This window comes from Engraulis encrasicolus, chromosome 14 (genome assembly GCF_034702125.1).
Source record: "Engraulis encrasicolus isolate BLACKSEA-1 chromosome 14, IST_EnEncr_1.0, whole genome shotgun sequence".
Taxonomy (NCBI): Eukaryota; Metazoa; Chordata; class Actinopteri; order Clupeiformes; family Engraulidae; genus Engraulis; species Engraulis encrasicolus.
The window spans coordinates 28814895-28841690 of record NC_085870.1 but is presented as its reverse complement, the minus strand read 5'-3'; the positions used below and the strand labels follow the sequence as shown (position 1 = coordinate 28841690).

The 26796-nt window shown below is 43.5% G+C and overlaps 2 protein-coding genes across 2 annotated transcripts; one reads left to right on the top strand and one right to left on the bottom strand.

The window, feature by feature from the left end:
• The first annotated feature begins 319 nt into the window (after window positions 1-319).
• cav3 (caveolin 3) lies at window positions 320-6269 on the top strand. The gene is made up of 2 exons (XM_063215350.1): window positions 320-816; window positions 4894-6269. Exons 1-2 carry the CDS (start codon window positions 706-708, stop codon window positions 5233-5235), a joined length of 453 nt encoding a protein of 150 aa, XP_063071420.1. The 5' UTR covers window positions 320-705; the 3' UTR covers window positions 5236-6269.
• Window positions 6270-6410: 141 nt separating this feature from the next.
• Window positions 6411-26674, bottom strand: oxtra (oxytocin receptor a). Its single transcript, XM_063215349.1, has 2 exons — window positions 25304-26674; window positions 6411-9282 (listed from the first exon to the last, which is right to left on the bottom strand). Exons 1-2 carry the CDS (start codon window positions 26241-26243, stop codon window positions 9026-9028), a joined length of 1197 nt encoding a protein of 398 aa, XP_063071419.1. The 5' UTR covers window positions 26244-26674; the 3' UTR covers window positions 6411-9025.
• Between the last annotated feature and the right edge of the window lie 122 nt (window positions 26675-26796).

Here is a 26796-nt window from a genome sequence, read left to right as displayed (position 1 = left end):
TCTCTCTCTCTCTCTCTCTCTCTCTCTCTCTCTCTCTCTCTCTTTCCTCAGTTCCCTCCCTCCCTTTCTCCCTCTCCCTCTCTCCCTCCCTCTCTCCAAACTAACTTGCCCCCAGGGCGGGGTGTCCTCTCCTCTCCTCTCCTCTCCTGTGCTTTGCTCTGCTCTGCTCTGCTCCGCTCCGCTTCGGAGACCCATGTTGACGGTAGCAGCTGTCCTCCGACATTCCACAAGTGTCGTCACACCAGTGACAGCGGGATAGGGCCTGCACTGCCGGGAGAGAGGAAAAAGAGGGAGGGGCTCAGAGGGTCTGAACACACACACACACATACACACACACACACACACACATACAGCGTACACACATACACCCACACACTCACCCATGCACACACGCATACTGCGGACACACATACACCCACACATTCACCCACGCACACAGACCCACATTCACACTCACTCTTTCTGCTACCAGGAGTTTCTCTCATTCACCTCCAAAAACCCAGGGCGGCTGTCCCCATCTCACTCGCTCACTCGTCTCTCTCCTTCCTTCCTTCATTCTTTCCTTCCTTCCCGTGTCTTGTTTTTTCTTCCCTCCCTTCTTTCCATCTCTCCTTTCCAACCACTGCACTTTCACACTCTGCCTTACACACTTCTGGGCTCATCTCTCCCTCCCTACATCATACAGTTGTAGTAGTAGTACTAGCCATGGCGGACCACAACATCAACGAGGAGAAATACATATACAAGGACAGCCACACCAAGGAGATCGACCTAATCAACCGAGACCCCAAGCAGATCAACGAGGACGTTGTGAAGGTATGTTGAGTCATAAAATGGTGTGGAGCAGGAGAGTGAAGTGAAGTGAAGTGTACAGTGAAGTAGAAGCAGAGGGAAAGGTCTGTGTGAAGTCACCCTACGCATGTTCTTCACAGTGTTAAACAAAAAAGAAGTGTTTTTGCCTAAAGTTAAACTCTTTGAATAGAGTAAAAAATACTTTGTTACTCTTGAAGGAAGTTAACCCGTTAAGACACAGTGTTATGTGCAGTTACCAGCAAGGCACTGACCAAGTCGTAGTGCATTAGTATAACGGCCCTGTGTTATGTCATAGTAGTGTAGTGCTAGGGTAGTTAACTTTTCAATGACTATTACAGGGTTTCGCTGGTGGAGCATGGTGGGCCGGTGGGCATTATGGGGCTATGTTGTCCAGCAGCATGGTGGAGAAGTTGTCTCGGACCTTTCTCGCAGCCTTGGGATCTCCGGAATGGCAAGCGCAAAAAAAATAAAAATAAAGAAAGAATGCAACAACAACTATAGCAAAGACGATATTGTTGGGCACTGTGTGGACACTGGAGACCAGCATGGTTGCCAAGGGCTGCAGAGTCCACTGTGTATCTGAGGTTTGCGTGATATGTGCCAGAAATAGACCAGGCTGGGGCCTGCGTCTCTCACCAGCCATGAGGCTGCGGCCCGGAGCATGGTGGGGGGTTATTTCTGGTAAGGGGGCAAAAGGGTGTGTCTTCTGGATGGACCGACGAGACTGTTTCATATCTTGTTTCCCAATCTTGTTGTGGTTCTTTGTGGGAAGTGACTCTCCACAAAACAGGAAAATTAGTGGTTACAACAACAAGAGCAAAGTTGTTGTTGACTTTGCGATAAGTTATCGCTTATGCCATTAGATCATGCTGTCAAGTCCAATGAAAGTCTCCTAGTCGGTCTGTCTGTCGGTCTGTCTGTCTGTCTGCCTGTCTCTCTTGCTTTCTAGTTGCTAGTTATCTTTCAAGACTGGTTCTACATTTTCATACTGAAGTCTTCGTCTCTGAATATATTGTTGTAAGAGTAGTTATTTGAGTAGGTCTAAATATTCCCAGCATTGCACGTCCTTATGGTATATGATACATTCTGTTTTGAAGGCATCAGTTGTTGTACCCAGCTAAGTTGCCATGGTACCCTACTTGGACTTTCCCTGATGTGTTGTGTAAGTCATGGTTTAAGGTCAAGGGAAAAAGCAAGTGTGTTGAAGCGATTTAAGAGAGTGACAGAGCTGATTACTGGTTTGGATTTGGTCTGGTCATTGGTTTTGGGATAATAACAATATTGCTGCTCTATTTTAAAGTACATTATTGGTGGATGACTCATGGAACGATCCTGCAGGATGGGGTGGGGTAGTTAGGGCAACACAGAGAAACCTACCCAGCTCTTACAAGGGGCCCTTTGACAATTATTTCAGCCTGCTGGGATGGAAACTCAACATTGATTCTTTTATTGCACCGAAGTGTATACGGTAGTTGCAATTCCCCTGAAATTAGTAGCAAAGACACCACAATATGCCCAATGTCTTTGGAGGAGCTACAGCAGGACTATTCAAATGGCTGCCCTGGGGCCAGATGCGGCCCTTGGACAGCAAGGTTCTGGCCCCCCAAAAGCCCCTTCAAATACAGAATCGTTTTTTGGAATTTAGAGATAAAAGTATGGGCTCCGTTATCATGCTGAGACGGGATATGGGACGTTAAAATGCAGGAAATGACATCTAAGAAATGCAAAATGTTCTGGGGGAGAACCCCCAGACCATCCTCTTCAATGAAGTCTCCCATATTTTTTTCATTGACAGTCGGCAACCATAATACATACATACGGCCCCTTCACTGGGAGGAATTGGAAAAAATGGCCCTCGTTGAAATATAATTGAATACCCCTGAGCTACAGTGTAGACACACAATGCAACACTGCCCCCCTGCTGAAATGCCAAGAAGTAAAGTTTGTGAGCCATGTGAAGAAGTTAAAAACTAGCACTATGTAATAATGAGACACTGAAAAGGTGCACTGTGTAGGATTGTTAGTTGTTTATTTCCAGAATTCATGTTACCCATTCACTAATGTTACCTTTTTCATGAATGCTTCCCACCACCGTCAAATTCTAAGTAGGCCTATTCATTTTGGCTGGGAAAAATGCACTTTTCATACATGAAAAAGGGGATATTCTCCATGGTCCGCCATTTTGAATTTCCAGAAATAGACCTTTTCAGCTGCAAAAATGACTGTACTTTGGCCATACTAGTAAATATTAGTTTATTACTTTGTAAATATTCATGAAAAGATCATATTTGGCAATAGGCAGCACAGTTTCAATGAGCAACATAGTTGCAGTACAATGTCCACATCCTGCACAGTGAACCTTTAACTCTACCTGATAACACAGTATGTTATATTGAGACGTGAAACAAACTCTAAATGTTGAGTACCCAAGACCTTGAGATACAATTTTAGTGTGGTGAAGCTCTTTTCTCATATCATACAGTAGCTGCAAGATTTAAATGTTTCTTAAAAATGCATGAAGACTCTTGTCTGCTGACTGTCAATGTCCTGGGGAGTGTCAAAAAAGTAGGTGGGTTAGTGACTCACCACCTAGATTTAACTGTCCTAATGGGTGGCCAAAAGGGTTCATCTGTCTAGCAAAACTAAGTCAAAGGGCACTTGTACTACGTATCCAGTGACTAAGTGTCTAAACTGGCATTCTGGTGTACCCCAGAGGGATATCGAGAGTGTTGTTGGGCTTCAAGGATTTGAGGTTGTGATTGCTTGCCTTGAGTTAATGGTCCAATGTATCATTTTTCCCTTTCCATTCTTCATATCTGCTAGTCTCAGTCAGGAGTGATAATACAATATCCAAAGCTGTTATGGATGTATTATGTCTGACCATCAAGTGGACAATGAGAAATACAGAACTTTGTATGTCCCTAGACAAGGCTGTAATATGAAGGTCAGAGCCCCTTTCATGTAAATTCAAGGGCCTATCAAATGTAAATTCAATGGGAAAGCTAGAAATGACTGAAATTGGAAGCGGTGGACATAAAATGGATGGGCATCAAAAGGTTGCCTCTGAGTTCCAAAAATATTATTTATTAGACCTTTAATATACAGTGTCCATGTAGACAATGCATATAGAATACATAGCAGCTACTGTGTACAAACTGTATGTGGGAATGATTGCTTGTCACTGAGGCAGTAGCAGGCTACCCTTTGCAGAACAGTCATTTAGGCTACCTACAGCCCAAAGGGTACTATTCACTTCTTTACCTTGTGTACCACAGATGGTCTGTCCTGTTAGCCAGGCCACGCCCTCCTAGTGACGCAACGCCTTTTGCGTTGCCTCTAGTCATGCCAAGAGCAATGTAAATATTGTTTCTGGAACGCCACCCACTTTGTCGGGAACCAATGAACTTTGAGCAACTCCAACGGCCAGGCACGGTCAAAGCAGTGACGTGGTTTTAGCAGAGACGTTTTATTGGGACTAAGAAAATGCTTGGTTTAAACTTCGGCACAGCCTTTTCTGGCCTCAACCAGTAGCAAACCAAAGGAGGCAGGTCAACCATGCCATTTGGGAAACGTTCATTGTTATGCTCTAGGTCAGACCAAGTCTCGAAGAGATTTGAAAGTCGATGATAACCAGGCTACTGTCGAGTGACCATCATGGTGGCTTGATTAAGCAGCTGTTTAGAGATGTTATGTCAATAAAGAATAAAAGTGTAAGATGTATAGGTACATACATAGAACATATCCAGTTAGTGATTAAAAGCTTAATTCACTCTGCGCTGGTTGATGTGGTGATGTGTTGTAAGTATACTGTATGTATATAATTTAAGCGAATCGCCACTCTCCCCTCCCACAAAATGGTTGACTGAGCATGTGATTAAATCTTTCACTTTTTCAATATCTGAGTTATGTAATTACTAAAACCTGTTATCCCCCCATCACCACAGATGGACTTGGAGAATGTAATGATCAGTCTTTATTAACAACCCATGTACGTAGGTAGGCAGTTTAAGTCTAACTCAAAGTCCAAGTCTAAGTGTAAGACTAAATCTTGTTCTCTTTAATCCCCTCCCACTGCCACAGGTGGACTTTGAGGACGTGATCGCGGAGCCCGACGGCACGCACAGCTTGGACGGCGTGTGGAAGGCCAGCTACACCACCTTCACCGTCTCCAAGTACTGGTGCTACCGCATCCTGTCGGCTATCTTCGGCGTTCCCGTGGCGCTGATCTGGGGCTTCCTGTTCGCCTGCATCTCCTTCTGCCACATCTGGGCCGTCATGCCATGCATCAAGAGCTACCTGATCGAGACGCAGTGCCTCAGTCGCATGTACTCCCTCTGCATCCACACCTTCTGCGACCCGCTCTTCGAGGCCCTGGGGAAGATCTTCAGCAGCGTGCGTGTGGTGCTTCGCAAGGAGGTGTAGCCGGCCTACAGTAGCCAGCTGGGTGGGTGGGTGGTGGTTGGTTAGTTACTGGGTGGTGTTGTTGGGGCTATAGGAGCAAGCAGCAGTGTTTACAATGTTTGTTTTGTTGTTTGTTTGTTTGTTTATTTCTGGGGGTTTTCTGGCATAAAATGGCAGATCATCTCACCTTTCCTGCTTTGTCTATACAGTAGTAAGGGGCGCTGCTCGTAATCTTGGGGCCCATGACAATCGTCCCGAATCCCCTTCCTGGTGACACCCGTCTGTAGTTTGTCAGATGGTCAAGTCAATTTCAGAGAGTAAAAGTCCTGCCTATTCACCTGTTGTCTGTGCTTCTGTGTAAGTGCTTCTACTAATTAGTTCTCCTGTCTGCTTGAAGAATTGTTAAGAAGGATAAGCTGGTTCAGTGAATTGGCTGGAATATACATGAACATACATATATACTATATGACAGAGATTTTACTTCCTGAACCTGTCATGTCTGTCTGTGGTTCTGTTTGGGCCTTCTCTACCCCTGTAGGCCTATACTCACTAATCAAGATCATCTGTCGCTCTGTGTGAAGACGTTCTTGGTCAGTTAAACCAAGGGCAACTTTAAGCTCTGTGAGTGACAGACTCATTATGCCTGGAAGCCAAAATGAGAGCAACGGAAAATAAATAAACTGAGAAAGAGAAAACATATGCCTCTACTGTAGTTGTTGAGGTGCTAGAACCTGCTGTGGTGTGAGTGTGATTCTGTGAACGTCAAAATGGAAATCTGACTCCCAAAATGCTGTTCAGTCGTCAAGTCCTGTCAAGCTTGGAATTCTGATAGCTTGAAGTGCACGAGGACTGTTCTGTTATCGGTGCAGTGTCGGATATTGTGTGTTCTCACTTCTGAATGGTAAACGTTTAGCTATTAGTCACATGTAACTGAGAAATTTACAGTGTAATGATAATGATAACAGCGCAATGTATTTTAACACTAAGGCAGAATCCTGTTTCTACCATTCAATTGGTTACCTTTTGTATATTTAAATAAATGTATTCTAAATATGGTTCCCTGATTCATCTTTGCTTTCTTGTAAAAGTAGTAATGATACTGACACAGACACAGAGGCAAACATGCTGATTAATGTGCACATCATATTTAGACAGAACAAAAAGATACACAAGAAATTTGTGAGTTATTTTGACATATTCATCTTTAATACACTTTTGAAAAAAGTAGCCATCCAATCCATAGACTTTAACTGAAAGAGCACATAAAATCTTTTTTTTTTTTCAATAAATAAGACCTACATTATATCTTCGATTTGAATAATATTATAGAAATTGAAAACGGCCATAATGCTCTCAGCGTAGAAATTCAGTAGCTTGAGACCTTGTTTTTGCTTTATTTCTTGGAACAAAGTGGTGCAAGTAACATAGTATCTTAGAATCCCAAAAACATTGATAATACTGTGTTCCATTATCATATTATGTGGCCAAAAGTTTCAAGTTGGTGTTAAGGCAAGTCATGAGTCTCATGATAGTCTTCTACACAGCATTAACATAATATTATTAACATAGATTGAAAATTTGAAAATCATTTAAAAAGAAAATAGAAAAACAACGTGATGCTGTGTTTTTTCAGTGAAATGTAAACATGTTTTTTTATATATATATATATAGATCTTTTGTGTGCTTACAGCAAATCTCACAAGGAGTACACACACACTCATATTTTATTCAGCTTAGTGATAACATGTCTAATGTAAAGACTTTAACAGGAAAAAGAAAAACAAATATATTACACAGACTCTTCTCTACACGTTCCGTCATCAGGTCCTAAATTTATTTCATGGAAAAAGAAAGTGACAAATTCTTTCCTTTGCTCTCTGCAAAAAAGAAAACAAGAATTAGTGAGAAGACTTGTCACATTCCGTCCATCTTGTAAAAAAAAGAAAGATCTGATTTACTAAATATGATTCCAATGACGATGCAGGAAAAGAAAGTGGCAATGTCACATCAATGTCACACGGCGTGGGGTCAAACAGTCAACCAACAGGGACGTCATGAGGCTGGCACACGTGAGAGAGAGAGTACATGAGTACGTAGTTTTGTCTCTGCAATGGAGTGTGGCTGTGTTCTGACTGCCAATGCCAATGAGCCTGCTTCTGCTTGCCTGTCTTTACTGTCACAGTCAAAAAAGTGCAACTTTGGCACTCCGGAGAGCAGAGTTCGAGGCCAAGTGAGACAAACTTCTCCTTCTCTTCACTACAGACTCATCTTCTCTGGACTGGACTGTTCTCTCTTGCTATAATACTCTAATGGCCTTTCAGAGAGGAATTGTGTCCCTCTTGTGCAAGGGCAGTGTGGTGGCAACAGAGGCCACCCCACAGCCGACCCGCAAAGCAATTTAGGAGGGTCAAAGGTCGACTGATCCAATCATGAATGGAGTGGCTGGGGTCACCCCTCTAAAAGACTTCCTGTACTGTATGTCTTAATCAATATTTAATAGGCCCCTTTGCCACTACCTCTCCTGTCCTCAAATAAAAGAACAGTACACAGTCACATTGTACCATACGTACTTGCTAGCCTTGCTGTCAGACCAGGTGTAGAGGATGGGGGATGTCACAGGTGAGTTCACACAGAGCAGATGAAACAGACAGATTATATATAGTATAGTGTGTTAGGGGGACGTCACATAGGTGTGGGGAGATGGGGATGCTCGGGGCACTGCTCATCTGCAGTAAAAGCATTTTCACACCGATAAATATCCCCCGTTTATCACTCCAATTTATAGCCATCTTCTTGAGGTGACCTTGGTAAAATAGTTTTGACACCAGTAAAGCCTGGGGGCAGGAGGCAGTGGTCCTGTGTGAAAATGCCTTTTTTTGACGGAAATAGAGTTGTGAGTGTCTCCCCACAACATTTAGTTGTAATGGGGGCCACGTTTGAGAGGACAGTGGGAGGGATTGATGGAGGGTAAGTGTTTGGAGTGGGCGATTTTGTTCATGTGGTAGAGCAGTGTTTCGCCAACTTTTTTCAGACAGAGGACCACTGTGTTCCCCCCCAAAATGTTCTGAATAGGCAGGTTAAGGGGTGCTAATTTGATACTGCTAATTTCTATGCCGATCACTCACTTATTATTCACATTACAAGCCTGTCTTATTGCGGTGAAAATAAGACAGACAGGTGTGTATGTGTTTGTACAGGTGTGAACTATGTAGTGAAGATCTGAGGGAGGACATTGGGCCAGGTGTGCAGGAGAGCCATCAGGGGGGTCAAACAGGTCAGTTGTCCCAGGCCCAGGGATAGAGGGGGGTCCTAGGCCCAGTCAGGGATTTTGTCCTAGGCCCAGTCAAATGTTCTCTTCATGGCGAAGGTACTGTATGAATAATGGAGCCCAACAGGTATGCATGAGTTTACATAAGTGTCTGTACAGATGCACACTATTTTGTGGACAGATCTGGACTGGTAATCTGGCATACAGGGCATGTGCTGGTGGGCAGACAGTCCTCAGGGGCCGATGCTGACGGGTTTTTCTTGAGGCTGGCCAACAATTCAGAGGGTGCTCATGGAAATCCAGGGGACTTCTCTGAACATACCCATACCGCCAAATCTAATTCATAACTATTCAATATAGAAACTGTATTCACAATTTCTTGTCTTGTGTTTCTTGACTGTAATGAACCTGACAGAAATGCAGTACATTTACCATTTACACAGTGTGGTAGAGGTGTGGTGGATGGAGTGACAGAGTGATGGGGTCGTATTAGGCGAGTATGAGCTTCGTCACAGGCGTGTATGAAGTGTGTACAGTACAACACTATGTGGTGGAGGTCTGAGTGATGCTCCGCTGGCTGCTGGTGCTTTTGATGACATACGTGGAGGAGTTGCTCTTGCGGCTGGAGTCCTGGTCCCGCTCGCAGCGGCACCCCCGGGAGGTCTTGATGTAGTGCGCGGAGCAGCACAGCAGCGACTGGCGCAGGTCGTGGAACAGGTGGCCCGCGAAGAACATGTAGATCCACGGGTTACAACAGCTGTTGAGGCTCGCCAGCAGCATAGAGATGATGAACGGCATCGCTGAGGAGGAAGGTAGAGGTCAGATTAGAGTAGAGTAGAGTAGAGTAGAGTAACATTATGATGAACGGCATCGCTGAGGAGGAAAGTAGAGGTCAGATTAGATTAGATTAGAGTAGAGTAACATTATGATGAAGGGCATCGCTGAGGAGGAAAGTAGAGGTCAGATTAGATTAGAGTAGAGTAGAGTAACATTATGACAAAGGGCATGGCTGAGGAGGAAGGTAGAGGTCAGATTAGAGTAGAGTAGAGTAGAGTAGAAAAACATTATGATGAAGGGCATGGCTGAGGAGGAAAGTAGAGGTCAGATTAGATCAGAGTAGAGTAGAGTAGAGTAGAGTAACATTATGACGAAGGGCATCGCTGAGGAGGAAAGTAGAGGAGAGATTAGATTAGAGTAGAGTAGAGTAGAGTAACATTATGACGAAGGGCATGGCTGAGGAGGAAAGTAGAGGTCAGATTAGATTAGAGTAGAGTAGAGTAGAGTAACATTATGACGAAGGGCATGGCTGAGGAGGAAAGTAGAGGTCAGATTAGATTAGAGTAGAGTAGAGTAACATTATGACGAAGGGCATGGCTGAGGAGGAAGATAGGTATGGAATAGCGGCCGACGAGGTGTCCCGAAAATCAAGGGAAATAATGGACGAGGCGGAGCGTTCTAAACAGCCCGACGGCGCAGCCAAGTCCATTTTCCCTTGATATCGGGACACCTCGAAGGCCGCTATTCCGCTATTCACCCGGTTACCAGCATTTCAGTATTAATTTATTAATATGTTGATCTAAGGCTTCGTGAGAAAGTAGATTCACCACTGCGCTTGGTACGTTGCTATGGGCACCACTTCCTAATCTAGTGAGACGCGCCTCTATCGGAGGCATGTAAGGACGCGCACAGAATGTTGGGGTGACTTGACAACCAAATGTGATAGAATTGACGACTGGGTTTTTGACTTGACAACCAGATGCGATAGAATTAGTAACGGGGTCTTGACTACACAACCAGATGCGAAAGAACTAACTACGCGGTCTTGACTAGACAACCAGATGCGATAGAACTAGTAACGGCACTTTGCCAGAAAGTTAGAAAACAAGCAACTTGGACGCCCGCATGCCCGCATGACATCGTAGGTGTCCTGCTACCGGGGAATAAAGGACACCTGCTGCTCAGCCAATCAGAAGACGTTCCGTCTGCTCACTGGGTGATAAAGGTCAGATTAAAGGAGAGAAGTGCAGGGGTTCCCATATACCAATACATTCTAGCCAAGGCCCCCCTGACATGGATTGTGCCACACTTTTTTTTAGATTACAGGAGAGTAGAGTAGAGTAGTCAGCAGCATGGAGATGAGGAAGGGCATGGCTGAGGAGGAAGAGGAGGAGAGAGATAGAGGTGAGATTAGAGTAGCGTAGAGTACGTAGAGTAGAGTAGAGTAGAGTAGGGTAGAGTGGTGTAGGGTAGCCTAGATTTGGGTAGAGTAGAGTAGAGAAACATTTACTACGTAACATTATTATGAAGGGCATGGCTGAGGAGGAAGGTAGCAGTGTTGCCAAATTAGCGACTTTGTCGCTAGATTTAGCGACTTGTTGCCGTCCCTGGTGACTAAAAACTTCATCTAGCGACTTTAGTGGCTTTCTGGTGAATCGGGTGTTTTTTTAAGAAACGTGCCTTTTCAGTGACAAAATCATTGTTTTTCAACATACTGTACATGTAATTGTAACTCTGCGCCGCCGTCAGAATCGTTTCCCATGGTTAAGCTGGGCTGCAGATTAGCTCTGATCTCCAAAAAGTAGCTAGCACTGCCATTTGTATTATGAACGTAGGCATGTGGACACGTTCTCTACAGATCAGCGTGTCGTGTGTGACGTCATACGTAACATCATGACGTCACATAGCGACTTTTCAGCGAGCCAATAGCAACTTTGGCTGACTTTTTTGGCAACACTGGAAGGTAGAGGTTAGTGTAGAGAATAGAGAAGCGTAGATTAGTCAGCAGCATAGAAATGATGAAGAGCATGGCTGAGGAGGAGGAGGAGGAGGAGGAGAGAGATACGCTGTAAAACATTGCAGCCAGTTAAACAAACATATATCGGTAAATTTCCCTGCTGCCTTAAGTTTGTAATTTAACTCAATTCGAGGCTTTCTCAAGTTGACTTTATTTACAAAATTAAGGCAGCAGGGCAACTAACTTTTTACGTTTAACGAGTATTAATTTAAGAGTATTAGCATACCGACGGTACATAAATACAGAATACACAACATAAGACATTACACAAAGCTGAGGAGGAGAGAAGGCAAATAGAGATGAGAGTAGAGTACAGTAAAACAGAGTATAATAGAGTAGAGTGGAGTAGCACTACATTATGATGATAGAAGTGAGATTAGAGTATACAGTAAAGTAAAGTCGAGTAACTAAAGGTGCACTGTGTAGGATGGTGGGCAGAGTAGGTATTGCAACTATGCTGATCATTCAAGTTCTGCTGCCTGCTTTTCATTAATATTTACTAAAAAATAAACTAACATTTAGTATTTTGATCAAAGTATAGTAGGTTTTGCAGCTACAATGTCTATTTCTGGGAATCCAAAATGGCAGCATGGAGAAGATCTCCCTTTTCATGTATGAAAAGTGCAATTATAATATAATGAATACATAGAATTTGATGGTGATGGTCAGTATTCACGGAAAATGTAACATTTCAGAATGGGCTGCATGAATTCTGGAAATAAACTACAAAAAATACTAAACAGTGCACCTTTAGGTAACATGATGAAGAGCATGGCTGAGGACAAGATGAGACAGATATGTAGAAGTGAGAGTAGAGTACAGTAGAGTAACATTTATTAAGTAACATTATGATGAAGAACATGACTGAGGAGGAGAGGAGAGAGATAGAGGTGAAATTAGAGATGACAATAGAGTAGAGTAACATTTATTCCCAGGGGAAACTAGAAGCACTCAGAGAGTGCAAACCTCCACCAAGGCCATGGGGTTACTGACCTCATAATATCTACGCGCTGTGGAAGTGCTGTGTCACAATTGCAATGGGAGTTGGAGTTTCCCAGGTGGGCTTTCACTTTCAAGAGGTAGAAATAGAAATACTCTTACAGATATATTAACAACACTTTTGGTTTTATATGATTTAAACGATGTACAGTAGCATCACACTGCTAGTGGTGTGATTACCGTACACCTGTAAGAGTACTTCAACTTCAACTTTATACAACTCTGAAGGTGAGATTAGTGCAGAGTAGAGTAATATTTATTAATCCCGTAGGAAATTAAGGTGTCTAGTAATAGCATACATAAATACAGAATACACAAGGCATTACACACAATATAGCCATAGGTAGATCACACATACATACACACGCAAGCACATAAGCATGCACGCACACACACAGACAGGCAGCTGTGGTTGATGAGGAAAAAAGAGAGAAAGGGAGGGAGGACAAGATGGAGGAAGGGAGAGCAGTAGAGATGGGAGGAAGAGAGGAGGTAGAGGTGTGAGAGAGAGGGCGGGGAGGGGAGAAATGGAGAGAGGGATGGAGAGCAGGAGAGATGGGAGGAGGAAGGGAGGTAGAGGTGAGAGAGAGGGGGGGATGGAGAAAGGGATGGAGAGCAGTAGAGATGGGAGGGCTGATAGGAGAGAGAAAAGAGATTGGTGTGTTTAATACACAGTATCAAGCAAAAATCAGCATAGGGCATGACAAAAGGGGAGAGCATAGAGCTTAGAGGCAGATGCAGGTAAGAGAGTGGGATGGGACCAGAGGGAAGTAAGGAAAGAGGCTGAGACACATACACATTAACATAATATTGTGTGCCATGCTCATGTCAAGTAAAAATCACAACAGTAGTAACCACAAAGTGGTCAGGCTGGCCAGAAGAGAAAACTTCCAGGTAGAGGAGAAGAGGCAATAAGATGGTGGAAGTAAGTACATAGATGTGAAGTGGGATAAGGAATAGGTAGAGAGTAAGGTAACTGTACGTATGTATGAAAAATGCCATGATATGCAAAAAAAACCGACTGTTGCAGACGTTTTTACTTTTTTTACTTCAGATGTGTGTAGTTCCACACAGTTCCACCGGGTGGTCCACTGACCTCCACACAGAAATCTGGAAGTTCAGGGGTCCAAAAAGCTACTGGCGATTCAGCATTGGCAGGTGAGATTTTCACAGTTGTGACAACTGAAGGGGTCAAACCGTGAAGTAAAGCAGCGTTGAAGAGTCGAGATTTATTCTGCAACTCAAATTGTCGAAAATACCACACATTCATTAATTTAAGATGATGGACAAGTGGTTTATCCAATCACACGCAAGAATGCTTGATTCAGTAGCCCACACCTTCCGTAGCAATATCCCAGATGAGAGTGTGAAGCAACTCGGAACTACAGTATATTCGTTGTGCAAGAGTAAGGTTACGACAGGATTGGGGAACCTTAGAAAGTTCATTTGCAATACAATTACAATAAATGCAGGGGATCTAGAGAAGGTTGGGTCTTTTTTAAAGGTGGCTGCCTCCAAAATAGGCCTAATGGGAAATATTGGTTTGTGCTCATAGTAGGCTATGGCCTTTAGAGGACTTTTACGGCCCTTGGTGGAATTTGAAGTTGCCCCTCGAATGAAAAAGGTTCCCCACACCTGGGTTAGGAGTTGAGGGAGGGGTGTGTATGGAAGTGAGAGGGTGTGAGGAGAGGATGGAGGGAAAGAGGGAGATAAAAGAGAGATGGAAACACCATACTTTTAAAATGTATTTTTGCCCAAGTGCACCTGCAAAAAACGCCTGCTAAATGCCCAAGCCCTTTTTAGAAAAAGGTGCCCTCAGCCTATAAAAAACATCTCTCAGCCTCTGAAGCACAAAAAAAACATAAAATGAGTTGCTAAGACCCTCTTGCATTAGAATATGTTCATTCACTCCAGGCGCCTCAATCAATGTAGCATATACGCAGGATCCAGCATCAATGGGTTAAAAAAGGCCTTTAGGGTATGGCTGTGGAAGGATATGATGTCGATGGAAGAGAGAAAAAAAACACCACTGTCTTTTACTGTATCAAGATAAACACTGTATCTTAGAAAGTGAGGAACGAGATGGGACTAGAACAGGGCATCACCAAAAGAGCCGCAGTCAGACCCCTCTTCGTATGACTTCGTCTGTGTAGTCTCATCTCACCACTAACTGTCTGTGGCGAAATGCAGCAGATTGTTACAAAAGTTTATATGCTTGTGAACTTTTTTTTGTTTCTTTGTGCAGAGCCTTCTGTTATAACCTTACTGTCATCAACATTTTAATGACCAAGTCTTAATCTGTTGTTTAACTCCTTTGCACAGAGCCTGTGTTATAACCTTACTGTCATCAAAATTGTAATGGCTATGTCTTACTCTGCAGGTTGAGAACAAGGGACACCATTTCATTTATAGCATGGCTATAAATGAAGGGAGAGTCAGAGAGAAGAAGAGGAAACACCAAGCTCTTTTAATAGCTCCTTCCGTCCTTTCTTAGATTTCCCGGCTTGAGATCAATAAAGTAAATCAATCCGTCTGTCTGTCTATCTATCAATCGGTCTGTCTCATATATTATACCAACTTGATAACAGCATGGCATCCACCAAGTGGCCAGGTCACTCTTCATTTGGCATGGGAGGCACAAGATGCTCTTGGAAATGTGCCATTTTAAACCAACCTGGAGCTGAAGAAATAAACAGCCAGTGGTTCTCAACCTCTTTTTAACAGGCACCCCCCGAACCTCATCATAAGCCTCCCAACCCCCCCCTTAGTATTAAAAAATAGCATGGAATGATGCATCCCATTAGCAACTAAGCACCGCCCCCTGTCAGCTATAGCCCTCTCAACGCCCCCTGGGAAACTGTAGCGCCCCTGTTGAGAAACACTAAGGGAAGGGAAGGAAGCAGATGGGGGTGGGAGATAGGGACGGTGCGCGGAAGTCCATTCTCTTAAAGCATATCAAAAATCAACAGTTTCCACAAAAGTGGCCACGTCACTTTTAATCTAGCACGGCCGAAAAGTGAAAGGAAGAAACCAAAGACAGGGATGGAGAAGCCATGAGCAAGGTGGCGGGAATTAGGAAACAAAAGGGGGAAGTCTAGAAGAGAGAGAGAGAGAGAGAGAGAGAGAGAGAGAGAGAGAGAGAGAGAGAGAGAGAGAGAGAGAGAGAGAAGCTAAATCAATATGATTTGATTGTCTTCATCTCACTTCATTCATTACATTACACTTAGCTGACACTTGTATCCAAAGCGACTTATTTAGGTTCAGGGTATTGGCTGCAGGCCCTGGAGCAATGTGGGATTAGGTGCCTTGCTCAGCCATGGATGAAGGTGCTGGTTAGGGTGGGATTTGAACCCACACCCCTCTGATCTAAAGGCCAACGCTCTAACCATTGAGCCATGACATGCAGCTCAGGAGCTGGGGAGGAATGTAGGCAGCTGCAGGAAGACTTTCCTCTCTTCTTACATGGATCTTAACCCGTTAAGACGTGGTTATAAATTTGCTGTTACCAGAATGGCAATGACCAAGTTGTAGTGCATTACTAAAGGCCCTGTGTTATGTCATAGTATTGTTAGTACTATGGTAGTTAACTTTTCAATGACTATTACAGCGTGCCACTGGAGGTATGGCGTGCATTAAGGGGCTACAGAGTAAATTCCCTGAAGTTGGGCATTTGCTTTTTTTACATTTGCTAGCTGTTGGACCTAGCTGTTCACAGGTAGTGTAAGTCTGAGGTGGATTGAAATGCATCCTGTTTCAGATGGTGAGCATGTCTGTTACACATACTATAGCTAAAGAGTTGCTCTGCCCACCGAATGCAAAGGTGTGTGCACAAGTTTGGGGCGCTGTCCCCTCCTTCTACTTCTCTTTTGTTTGTTGGTGGCTTGCACAACATGTGCGCTACCTCCATGTACAACGCTAAGGGGACTCAATGTATTCTCAACCGTTAAACTCCAAAGGTCATAACCAAGGTCTCCTAAAGGGGCGTTGACCTAACATCACATGGATCCCGGAAAAGTCCAAGCCTGAAGTATCTTACTCTACCAGACAACTCATTGATATTGAATTGGAATATGCTAGAACTTTCAAAGAGACAATTACCAGCATTTTCAATTATGAGAAGTTACATGCCCACAGCATCCGAGCTGCAAAACATCCTGCCTATATAGAGTATGCCGTATGAGCTACACAAGTGTATTAGACCCAAGGATTAGACCTGATATCACCTTGTGGAGCAACGGTTCATATTGAGCTACTTGAGAAATACTATAGCTGTGTCTCAGATGGTGCACTTGCACACTTTGGGCACTATGTTTCAGTGCGTAATTAATATGTCATACACTCTGAAACATGAACATTGCGGTGCACAAGTGCACCACTTAAGATCCAGAAAATGTATTTGGCACAAGAAGAAACTTGTCATGACAGTGCCTGCCTTGCACTATCTGCCATGCCCTTATGTAAAAACATCACTCAAAAATCACCAAAGAACTGAAGTGATAAGCCGGCTCAAGAAAAACTGAGATGTGAAGCAAAAGTCAAAGCCCAACTGGGAACCCCAACTCCCATTGCCATTGTGACACAGCACTCCACAGGACACTGCACACAACGAAATTGCATTTATGCCTCACCTGTGCAAGAGGGAAGCCCCCAATGGTGCCCGAAAGGGACCACTGCAGCGGGGCAGGTACCATGCTCAAGGAGGAGGATGGGGGAGAGCATTGGCTAAGTGAAAGTGAAAGCCCATTGGGAAACTCCAACTCCCATTATCATTGTGACACAGCACTCCACAGCACACAAGTTAACACTGCACACTACGAAATTGCATTTATGCCTCACTCGTGCAAGGGGGCAGCCCTCAATGGCGCCCCTGGGGAGCAGTGCGGCAGGACGGTACCATGCTCAGCGTACTTCAGTCATGGAGGAGGATGGGCGAGAGCATTGGTTAATTACTCCCCCCACCAACCTGGCAGGTTGGGAGTTGAACCGGCAACCTTTGGGCTACAAGCCTGACGCCCTAACCGCTTACCCATGACTGCCCATGAATGTGAAAAGGCATCTGTGGCTCCTTGTCCAGCTACAGCACAGAACCGAGGTCTGATTAGAGAGCATTACTCAGACGCCAAAGGGGCTGAGATGTCCCTGTATGATGCAACAACAGGGGCCAAGTTCTGAACCATGCCAGTCCTTCAACATGTCCTGGTGTACCTGTGTGTGTGTGTGTGTGTGTGTGTGTGTGTGTGTGTGTGTGTGTGTGTGTGTGTGTGTGTGTGTGTGTGTGTGTGTGTGTGTGTGTGTGTTTTGTGGGCTGTGCATGCATGCGTGTGGGTGTGTTTGTGTTCCTGTGTGTGTGTGTGTGTGTGTGTGTGTGTGTGTGTGTGTGTGTGTGTGTGTGTGTGTGTGTGTGTGTGTGTGTGTGTGTGTGTGTGTGTGTGTGTGTGTGTGTTTGTACATGTTCTGTATGTGTGCAAGTGCAAGTGTATCCTGGAGAGAAAACATAAAGAACATGCCGGAAGACAGCAGGTAGTAATGTAATGTGCATGCATGCGTGTGGGTGTTGGTGTGATTGTGTTTGTGTTTCTGTGTGTGTGTTTGTGTTTCTGTGTGTGTGTGTGTGTGTGTGTGTGTGTGTGTGTGTGTGTGTGTGTGTGTGTGTGTGTGTTCCTATGTTTGCAAGGGTATTGGTGTTCCTGGAGAGAGAACATAAGGAATGTGCCGGAAAACAGCATGTTATAATACACATGGATACGTGTGTGTGTGTGTGTGTGTGTGTGTGTGTGTGTGTGTGTGTGTGTGTGTGTGTGTGTGTGTGTGTGTTAGTGTGTGAACGTCTGTATGTGTAGTATGTGTGTGGGTGTGTGTGGAAGGGAATAAGACTGTGTCAGGGGCGGCTGACATTTACACCTTAGTCACTGCAGCGCTCAGGTGACATTTGTCACATTAGTTTCTGAACGAGCGGAATTGCGAAGTGACCCACATTTAACCTGCTCCTGCTGTTCGCTAATTTTATTTTGCCACAACCATCTTTCGCCCTCACCACAGAAGGCATATTACTCCATTATGCTAAATGACATTTGGGCTGATGAGCCTCTACACCGCAGCGAAGCGCAGTGCTGGCAGTGATCTGGCTTTTTACTTACTGCCTGCCTGCCTGCCTGCATGATAACGGCCTTCAAGTACGTGTGACCTTTACGATAGATGGAAGAACATATGGAAATACTACTATTCATTTCATCTTTTAATGGACCTATTTGGTCATATTACTACCGGAAGGTTCCGGATATGATCCTCCGCCACCTCTCTGCATACGAACCCGCAATTAATCATCTGTTTAGGTGGTGGACGGTGGAACTGATAAACGCAGTTAATGCTAATGAATACAAATGACCTGTTCCTGAGGAAAAAATCTCGCAGGTACGTGTGACAAGTCATCCATCACTGCCATGGCACGGTGCGTGTGCCTTGGTGGCCGATTCGGAGGGCCGCTAGATGCCTGAGTGTTGTGTGTGACTGATTACCATTTACGCAACGCCATCCTTCACGGAATACAGGACACATTCCCTGAAGACAGCAGCAGGCCTGCTGCAAACGAGCCCCCACAAAAAAACAGGTAAATCAGCATGAAAGGAGGCAAAAGACTCTCAAAGACTCTGGGAACATCTTCCCTGGCCAGCCTCAGCTTTTGGTGAATGCGCGTCATTGTCAGGCATTATACTGACAAATTGCTGCCGCCTGCTGCTGATAGTGGGGGGGAGCACTTTGGCTGTTTTATTTGAGGAGGCGAATGCGTTCCGTCATCTTTATGAGCGCGGCATTTGGAGGACAATGCTGAGGTCCATGAACATCCGTTTTGTTTCGGGCCGGCCCATGGTCTTCGATGGACTCCATGCAGTTATATTTATCGGTGGGGCTTTTTTTTTACTCCCAGAGAGTTGATTTTAACATTTTGGCAAATCAGAATTAACTAACAGCATGAACTACCGCATTCAAATGCATAACATCAAATATGACACCATTTCAACTCAGACACGGGGAGTTAAAACCAACACATATTTCACTGATTTATTTGAGGAGGCGATGCGTTCCGTCATCTTTATGAGCGTGGCATTTGGGAAGACAATATTGAGGTCCATAAATATCAGTTTTGTTTCTGGCCCACGGTCCTCGATTGACCCCAGTGTTAAGTGTATCTGAAAGTGAAAGTGAAGTGAAAGCCCAACTGGGAAACTCCAACTCCCATTGTCATTGTGACACAGCACTCCACAGCACACAAGTGTTCACTGCACACTGCACACAATGAAATTGCATTTATGCTTCACCCGTGCAAGGGGGGAGCCCCCAATGGTTCCCCAAGGGAACCGTGCGGCGGGACGGTACCATGCTTAGGATACCTCAGTCACAGGCAACATTTTGACAACAAGTCTGACACCCTTACCACTTACCCATGACTGCTTAACCATTCTTGCCCATCAGTGGGACTTGAAACTAGTTCAACCGTCCCTTCTCTCTATACATCATCTAGCTGTGGGACCTTTTTGTCAGCAACCCAGAGCTGAGTTGAGTTGAACATTTTGAGGATATAGTACTACGTGTGCCTACATAATAAGAGTTAAATTGACACTTTCTATAAATGTATAGCTTCAATTCTGGACACCATATCAATCCAAAAAAGTTAAAGCAACACAAAAAAAATATCCTGCTAGAAGTACTGCAGACAAGCTAGCTCGACAGCTACATGTAAATGTTACATAACGTTACATGGCCATAGTTCAGTCACTGTTGTAGCCTACATATCGGGTGTGAGCTAGATTTGTGCCCCTATAGAGCAGCATGCATGCCTCATGAATGCAGTCATGTTTTGGCCAAAAACTCCCAGAGCCAGGGGCACCATTACAGCAGGAGATACCAACGGAATGTGATCTACAACGCATTTTATACAGATTAGCCCTATATAGGGCAGAACTTCTGAACATGACCAGCAATCCAGAGTGCCTGAAAAAAATTAAATGTTTCAAATCCATGAAGATTGTCAAATAGAAAATATTGTCCCAAACCTATTGTAGGCCTACCCTATTGCCCAAAGTCTTGTCTTTCTGCCCTGTTACAGTATGTCTGCATTTATGTCTGCGTTCATATACAATTAGGACAAATCAAATACAGATCAGATATGTTAATATACAATAACACAAATCAACATATTATGTTAAGGATATAATTGAGCCAATATGTGCAGAATTGCATTGCTATAAAATGACACTGTTTGAGGATGTCCATGACATTTGGAAGGTGATAAAATGGCTGACTAGACCTCCTTTCAAGGATGCTCCTAAACAGGTGATTTGTCATCATTAATGGAACGATGGTTCGTTTTAAACTCTCACTGTCTTGAAGTAGCTACCAGCCTGTTCCTGGGAGTGTGATTGTGGACGAGGCATGGGCGAGCTCGCTAATTAGCTCTTGTACCTGACTGAAGAGGCCAGCTGATGAGAACGTTCCGCTTCAGTGGATTCACTTGGTGGCTGTCTGGCTGGCTGTGTGTGTGTGTGTGTGTGTGTGTGTGTGTGTGTGTGTGTGTGTGTGTGTGTGTGTGTGTGTGTGTGTGTGTGTGTGTGTGTGTGTGTGTGTGTGTGTGTGATAGAGAGACAGACAGAGAGACAGACAGAGACAGAGAGACAGAGCAGACAGACAGACAGTGTGTGTGTATGTATCTTCTGAGTACGTATGGCGTATGAAGGAGGAGGATGTTTCCAGTCCAGATTCCATTTGTGCAAATCCTCTCTAATATCTCTGGGCTCCAATGGATTATTCGACCAGTTAAAGAGACAGAGAGAGAGAGAGAGCGCTCCAAAGGCAATAGAAAAACGGAAAGCACTCCTGCGACTGTAATCAAATATATTGCTTCGGGAGGCTGTTTGAGCCCATTTCACATTTCTGCTGAGCCCCAAGCCTCACAAAAGTCAAACACGGGCCTCCAGAGTTAGAGTAGGATGGATAGTTCTGTTGCCTCTGCAGTTTGGCTCCTGCAGCGGAGGGGGAAATCGTTAGAGAATGACCCGGGGGAGTGAATAGAGACGGCTCTGATTTTAACAAGGCAAACATGGCTTGACAACTACTCGCGACAAAAACACGTTCACGTTCTGTATTTTGGTGAAAGAACGAAAAAAAAGTTCATGAAGTAGCTCTTTTCTGTGAAAGGACATTTTAGCAATGCAGCTTTGTGTCTCTTTGCCTTTTTAGGACTTTTTGCCATTACACTTATGCACACTGCACTTTTTGTCATTACAGCTGTAAAAAAACAAAAACAACAAGACGACAGCCATGTGCACAGCGCACTTTCAAAGTGTGTTCTTCTACCTCCCAGCTTGCTCTGTGTGTACTACTGGGTTTTAGTTTTAATTTACAGAAAGACTGTGTATAATTTTTTTCTACATTTGGAATTAAAAAGCATGACTTTGCTAATCCTAGCACGGCAAATTTAGGTTTGGTAACAGCTTGTGCTGCAGAAATGAATTCAATTATTTAAATGATTGGTATTTCAATAGTTGTCTAATTCTACTACAGTTATTTTGGCAAGTACAAATGACAATTTCAGATATTCATGAGTTCCTTTGTCAATCCTGGATCTGTTTTGGAGCACTGCTGGGACACCGTTTTCTCCTGACAATGCTAAACCTATCACAGGAGCATCATGTGATGCAGAAATGTACAATCCATGGGCAGACTGATGCACCATGGGATCTCATCTAACTTTTCATTTGTGTGTGTGTGTGTGTGTGTGTGTGTGTGTGTGTGTGTGTGTGTGTGTGTGTGTGTGTGTGTGTGTGTGTGTGTGTGTGTGTGTGTGTGTGTGGTGTTAACGTGTAGGTCGTATTCATTTCAAATCTCATTTATTAGAAACACTTAAAGCATAACTGCTATGTTGGCCACAGTTTATATTCCCAGGTCACTCATCGAGATGTGCTCTAGGATTGTAAACATAATGAGGTAGTCTTTTATTGCTTCGTAAGTCGTGGCTTATTTGATGTCTTTATTTATATGGCCAGCGGTGGTTAATCTACCACCCAGGGCTTGTATCATGACTTGCAGAGATGTCTGCCATAGGGATGACTCATACTTGTGTATGTGTGTGTGTGTAGCGTTTCTGAGACAGCGGAGGGCCAGGTCTGCTGCAGGATTGAAGACTCACACGCGCTGGCTATTTTTCATGGAGGTCCATTTTTGCATTGTGATACTTGTATAATAAGCCCTATGTCTTATCTTCCTTAACCCTTTCATGCAGACACCATGAAAAAAATGTGCAAGATTTTTAATATATTGATTTTCTCACTCATAATGGAGCTAATATGAAGAATCTTTTGGAATTTTTCAAAAATCTCTTTTGATGTGGAAGTTATTTTACTGTCCACATATGTGGACACTGCGCATCAAAGGAGTGAAAAGTTATATAGGCCTATACGGTATTTCAAGTTCAAATTAAGCTGTTTTATTCATTTTTATGGTGTTTTATGCTATATAACAACACAATATAACACTTTAACACCATATATCACTGTAATTAACCAACAACAAAAACATATATATAAAAATAGCATTGTTTATATAGGCGGTCATAGAAAAATATGTGGGAAATTGTTATTGCATTCAAGAAGACAGCCAATGCTGGTGAACAAAAAGCTCAGTTTGATTCAGCATGTACTCTAGCTCAATCTTACATCATTTATGTTGTCCCTGTATAAAAGGTAATGTGAAATTTGCCTCCAGACACATGCGTTCTGTAGTCATTCATCAGCATTTTCAAGTATTTTCTGTAAAAAAAATAGTGTTAAATAGACCCCCTATTATAAATGTAAGTTAATTTACTTACTTTCCATGTTACCTTGTGTCATATTACAACATTATATGACACTTATGCATTATACATTACACTATTTAAGGAACAAAGATGAAACAAAGAGGAAAAAAAACCTGTCAATTTAGCAATATTTACATACACAGCTATGGCAAGATTTGTGGGGAAACCTTGTTGCATGTGGAAAAAACCTTAAATTCTGATGAAGACACATCTGTATTTGATTCAGCATGGATTCTAGCTCAATCCTACATCATTTATGTTGTCCCTATATGAAAGGTAATATGAAATTTGCCTCCAGACACATGCGTTCTGTAGTCATTCATCAGCATTTTCAAGTATTTTCTGTAAAAAATAGTGTTAAATAGACCTCCTATTATAAATGCAAGTTATTTTACTTACTTTCCATGTTACTATATGTAATATTAAAACATTACATGACACTTACACATTATATATTACAGTATTTAACGAACAAAGATGAAAAAAGAGAAAAAAAACTGTCAATTTAGCAATATTTACATACACAGCTATGGCAAGATTTGTGGGGAAACCTTGTTGCATGTGGAAAAAAACTTCAATTCTGATGAAGACAGATCTGTATTTGATTCAGCATGTATTCTAGCTCATTCCTACATCATTTGTGTCATTTTGTGGTGAAAGAAACCCGAAATATGCCTATAGACACGTGCGTGAAACACTAATTTTAGGTAGTTTTTCTTGAATTTATTAAATTAAAAGTGTTAAAATGTGTTAAATATGTTAAAAATAATTTATTTTCACACTATAATCATTATAAATGCTCATAACATTAAGTATTTGCCCAAAATGAGCAGAATATTCTCACGGTAATCATAAATAATATGTTTATCATTAGACTCCCTTGATGCACAACGTCCACATACGTGGACAGTAGCTTTATATTGTATAAAAACCTACCTTTATTGTAAATTTGGATTTTAACAACATAGACTTCTCAAGTGAACTGTACTAAACATCATAATATTTTTTAAAACCTGAAATTGCCCTTTGGTGTGGTTGATTTTCAGATATAAACATGCTTGTTATGGTCATAATTCACATCGGTGGATTTCTTAGATTGATGATGTCATCAAACACTTAATATTTAGTGCAAAAAGTTATAATTGCTGTTAAAGTATTGTAATGAACCTCATGGTACTTCCCATATACAATTTGGAAAAAATAACCACTATTTACCTATCTAAAGTGGAGTTAGAATTACTGTCCACGTGTGCCATTAAGCGGTAGGCTGCATTATAAAAGTAAACTCAAGTCAAATTTGGCCACTTGGCAACAGCGCATTCACCTATGAACAGTCTGCGTTTACAGTGCCTAAATGGTTATGGCCGAGCCCTTGTTCAAAGGGGGTCGTCTGTTGCTCTGAAATTCAGTGGTCAAAGGTAAACAAGGCAGGCCGTGGCAGATGTGAAGAGGCCAGGTGCCGCGAAAACGGAATGATTACGCAAAGACTGAAGGCACTCACAGTAGGCAACCAAGAACGCAGTCAAGGACATTCACGGCGCACGCACACGCACGCGCGCACACACACACACGCACACGCACACACACACGCACACACACACACACACACACACACACACACACACACACACACACACACACACACACACACAGGGGCCTCGCACCATGCCAGGTTTCGAGCCTGCGGGGACAACTCGTGTGATAATCGAATATAACATGAATTCGTTTCCAATGCACAAACAAAACGAGGCATCAAGTGTCAATATTGGCTTGCCACACAGTATATATTTTTTTTAATCAGAATCAATAGTTCCCATTATAAGTGAAGTGTTGTAAACCATTTTGCATTTTGATTTCTATGTTCATTTAACTCAATCATACAAACTGAGTATATACATTTATTTTTACAGTCATATATTGACCCTGGAGAGAATAGTCCAATAGCCTAACTGAACTGGAAGTGAGAACAAGTAAATGCATTATCAAACATCGCACCTATTGTGGAAAGGGCTTGCAAAGCTGCATTATACCGACCTTATGGATTGCATATGACTACAAAGGAAGACAATGAGACTGACTGTTCAACTTTGTTTGTCTTTCTGTGTGTGTGCGTATTGATGTGCCCCATGCGCACAGAAGCGGTTCTTTTTTGGCTGACCATCACGACAACTGAACTCACCCTCTCTCGGCGCCGCTGGATCCCACGCAGACCACATCTGCACGAAGAAAAACGGCGTCCAGCAAACGATGTACGCCACGACGATGACAAATGTCATTTTCACTGTGGTGATCTTTGCCTTTGAGATAAGCTTGACGCTGCTGACTCTGGCGAGCGCGTTGCCTTTGGACGACTTCGGGGTGAGGGTGATGCACTGGTCTTTCTTGGTTTTCAATTTAAAATTCTGCCATATTTTAAAGCTTATGAGTCCATAGCATATGCTCAGTATCGCCACAGGTATTATATAGATGGTTAGGCTAATCCAAGTGATGTAAGCCTTCGCGCCCCACGGCTGCACAAAGTCACCCCAACAGTCATACACGCCGTTTCCAACTTCTCTCAGGGAGAAAATGTACACTTGAGGAATACTGAACAATAGACTCATCACCCAGGAGGAGACCACATAAAGTCGGTCCTTTCTTTTGTGTAAAGAACGGAGAGGCTGACAGATAGCCAAACACCTGTCAATTGACATCAACACAAGCATATAGGTGGACGCGAACATCCCAACCACTTGCAGATACTTGACCAATCTGCAGAGAATATCTGGTCCATAAAAGCGAAAAGTTATGTCCCAAATAAGTTGTGGCAAGACCTGAAATATTGCCACCACAAGATCCGCGATACTGAGATGCTTCATAAAGTAATACATTCGTGACTGTGCGTGTTTGGTCGTGTGGATAGCCACCAAGACGCACAGGTTACCCGCCAGAGCCAGGAACAACACCAAGGCGAGTACGGTAACTTCCACCTTGGCCACCTCTTCATTCCTCTTCAACGGGTTCACAGTGTTGTTCCCAGCCTCCGTCGCGTTGCTGAGAGACGAGTTTCTCCATGTTTCGTTGAGGGACCAAAAGTCTTGGTCGTTCGAGACACTTTCCATGATGCGTGGTGCGTCCATTCAATCACTCTTGATGGAAGTCGTTAAAAAGAGGAAGTTACCCCTCCGCCATGGTTTAGCGCATACAAATGGCAATATCCTCACTCGGACTCCATGCACCAAAACAGGTGTCAGGAGAAAACGCACAGCCGTGCGTCCCACCAGCTTTTGCGCAAATGGTCTTGTTTCCCCCAAAGAGACGTCACTTCTTCACGCCAAGTCACCAGCCAGAGCAAATAGAATAACTTCTTAGTTAAAATGTAATAGGCCTAATACACATTAGCCTAAATCATTGCTTCCTCACCAAGTATTTCTATAATCAAAACATAATACGATATTGTTAAGCCACACTTTGCTGTTTGGTTGTCCAGAATCCACAGACTTGTCACGCAGAAATCGGTACGCACTTATTGTCGCTTGGAGAAGTGCACAGAAATGGCACACTCGCCACGAGCGGGTGGGCTGCGAAATAAAATAAAGCATCCAACTCCACATCTCGCGCCCAACAACGTCACAACATCCCATTCACGCACACTTGCAGTGGAGTGCGCGCAGACAGAGGACTGGCTTGCGC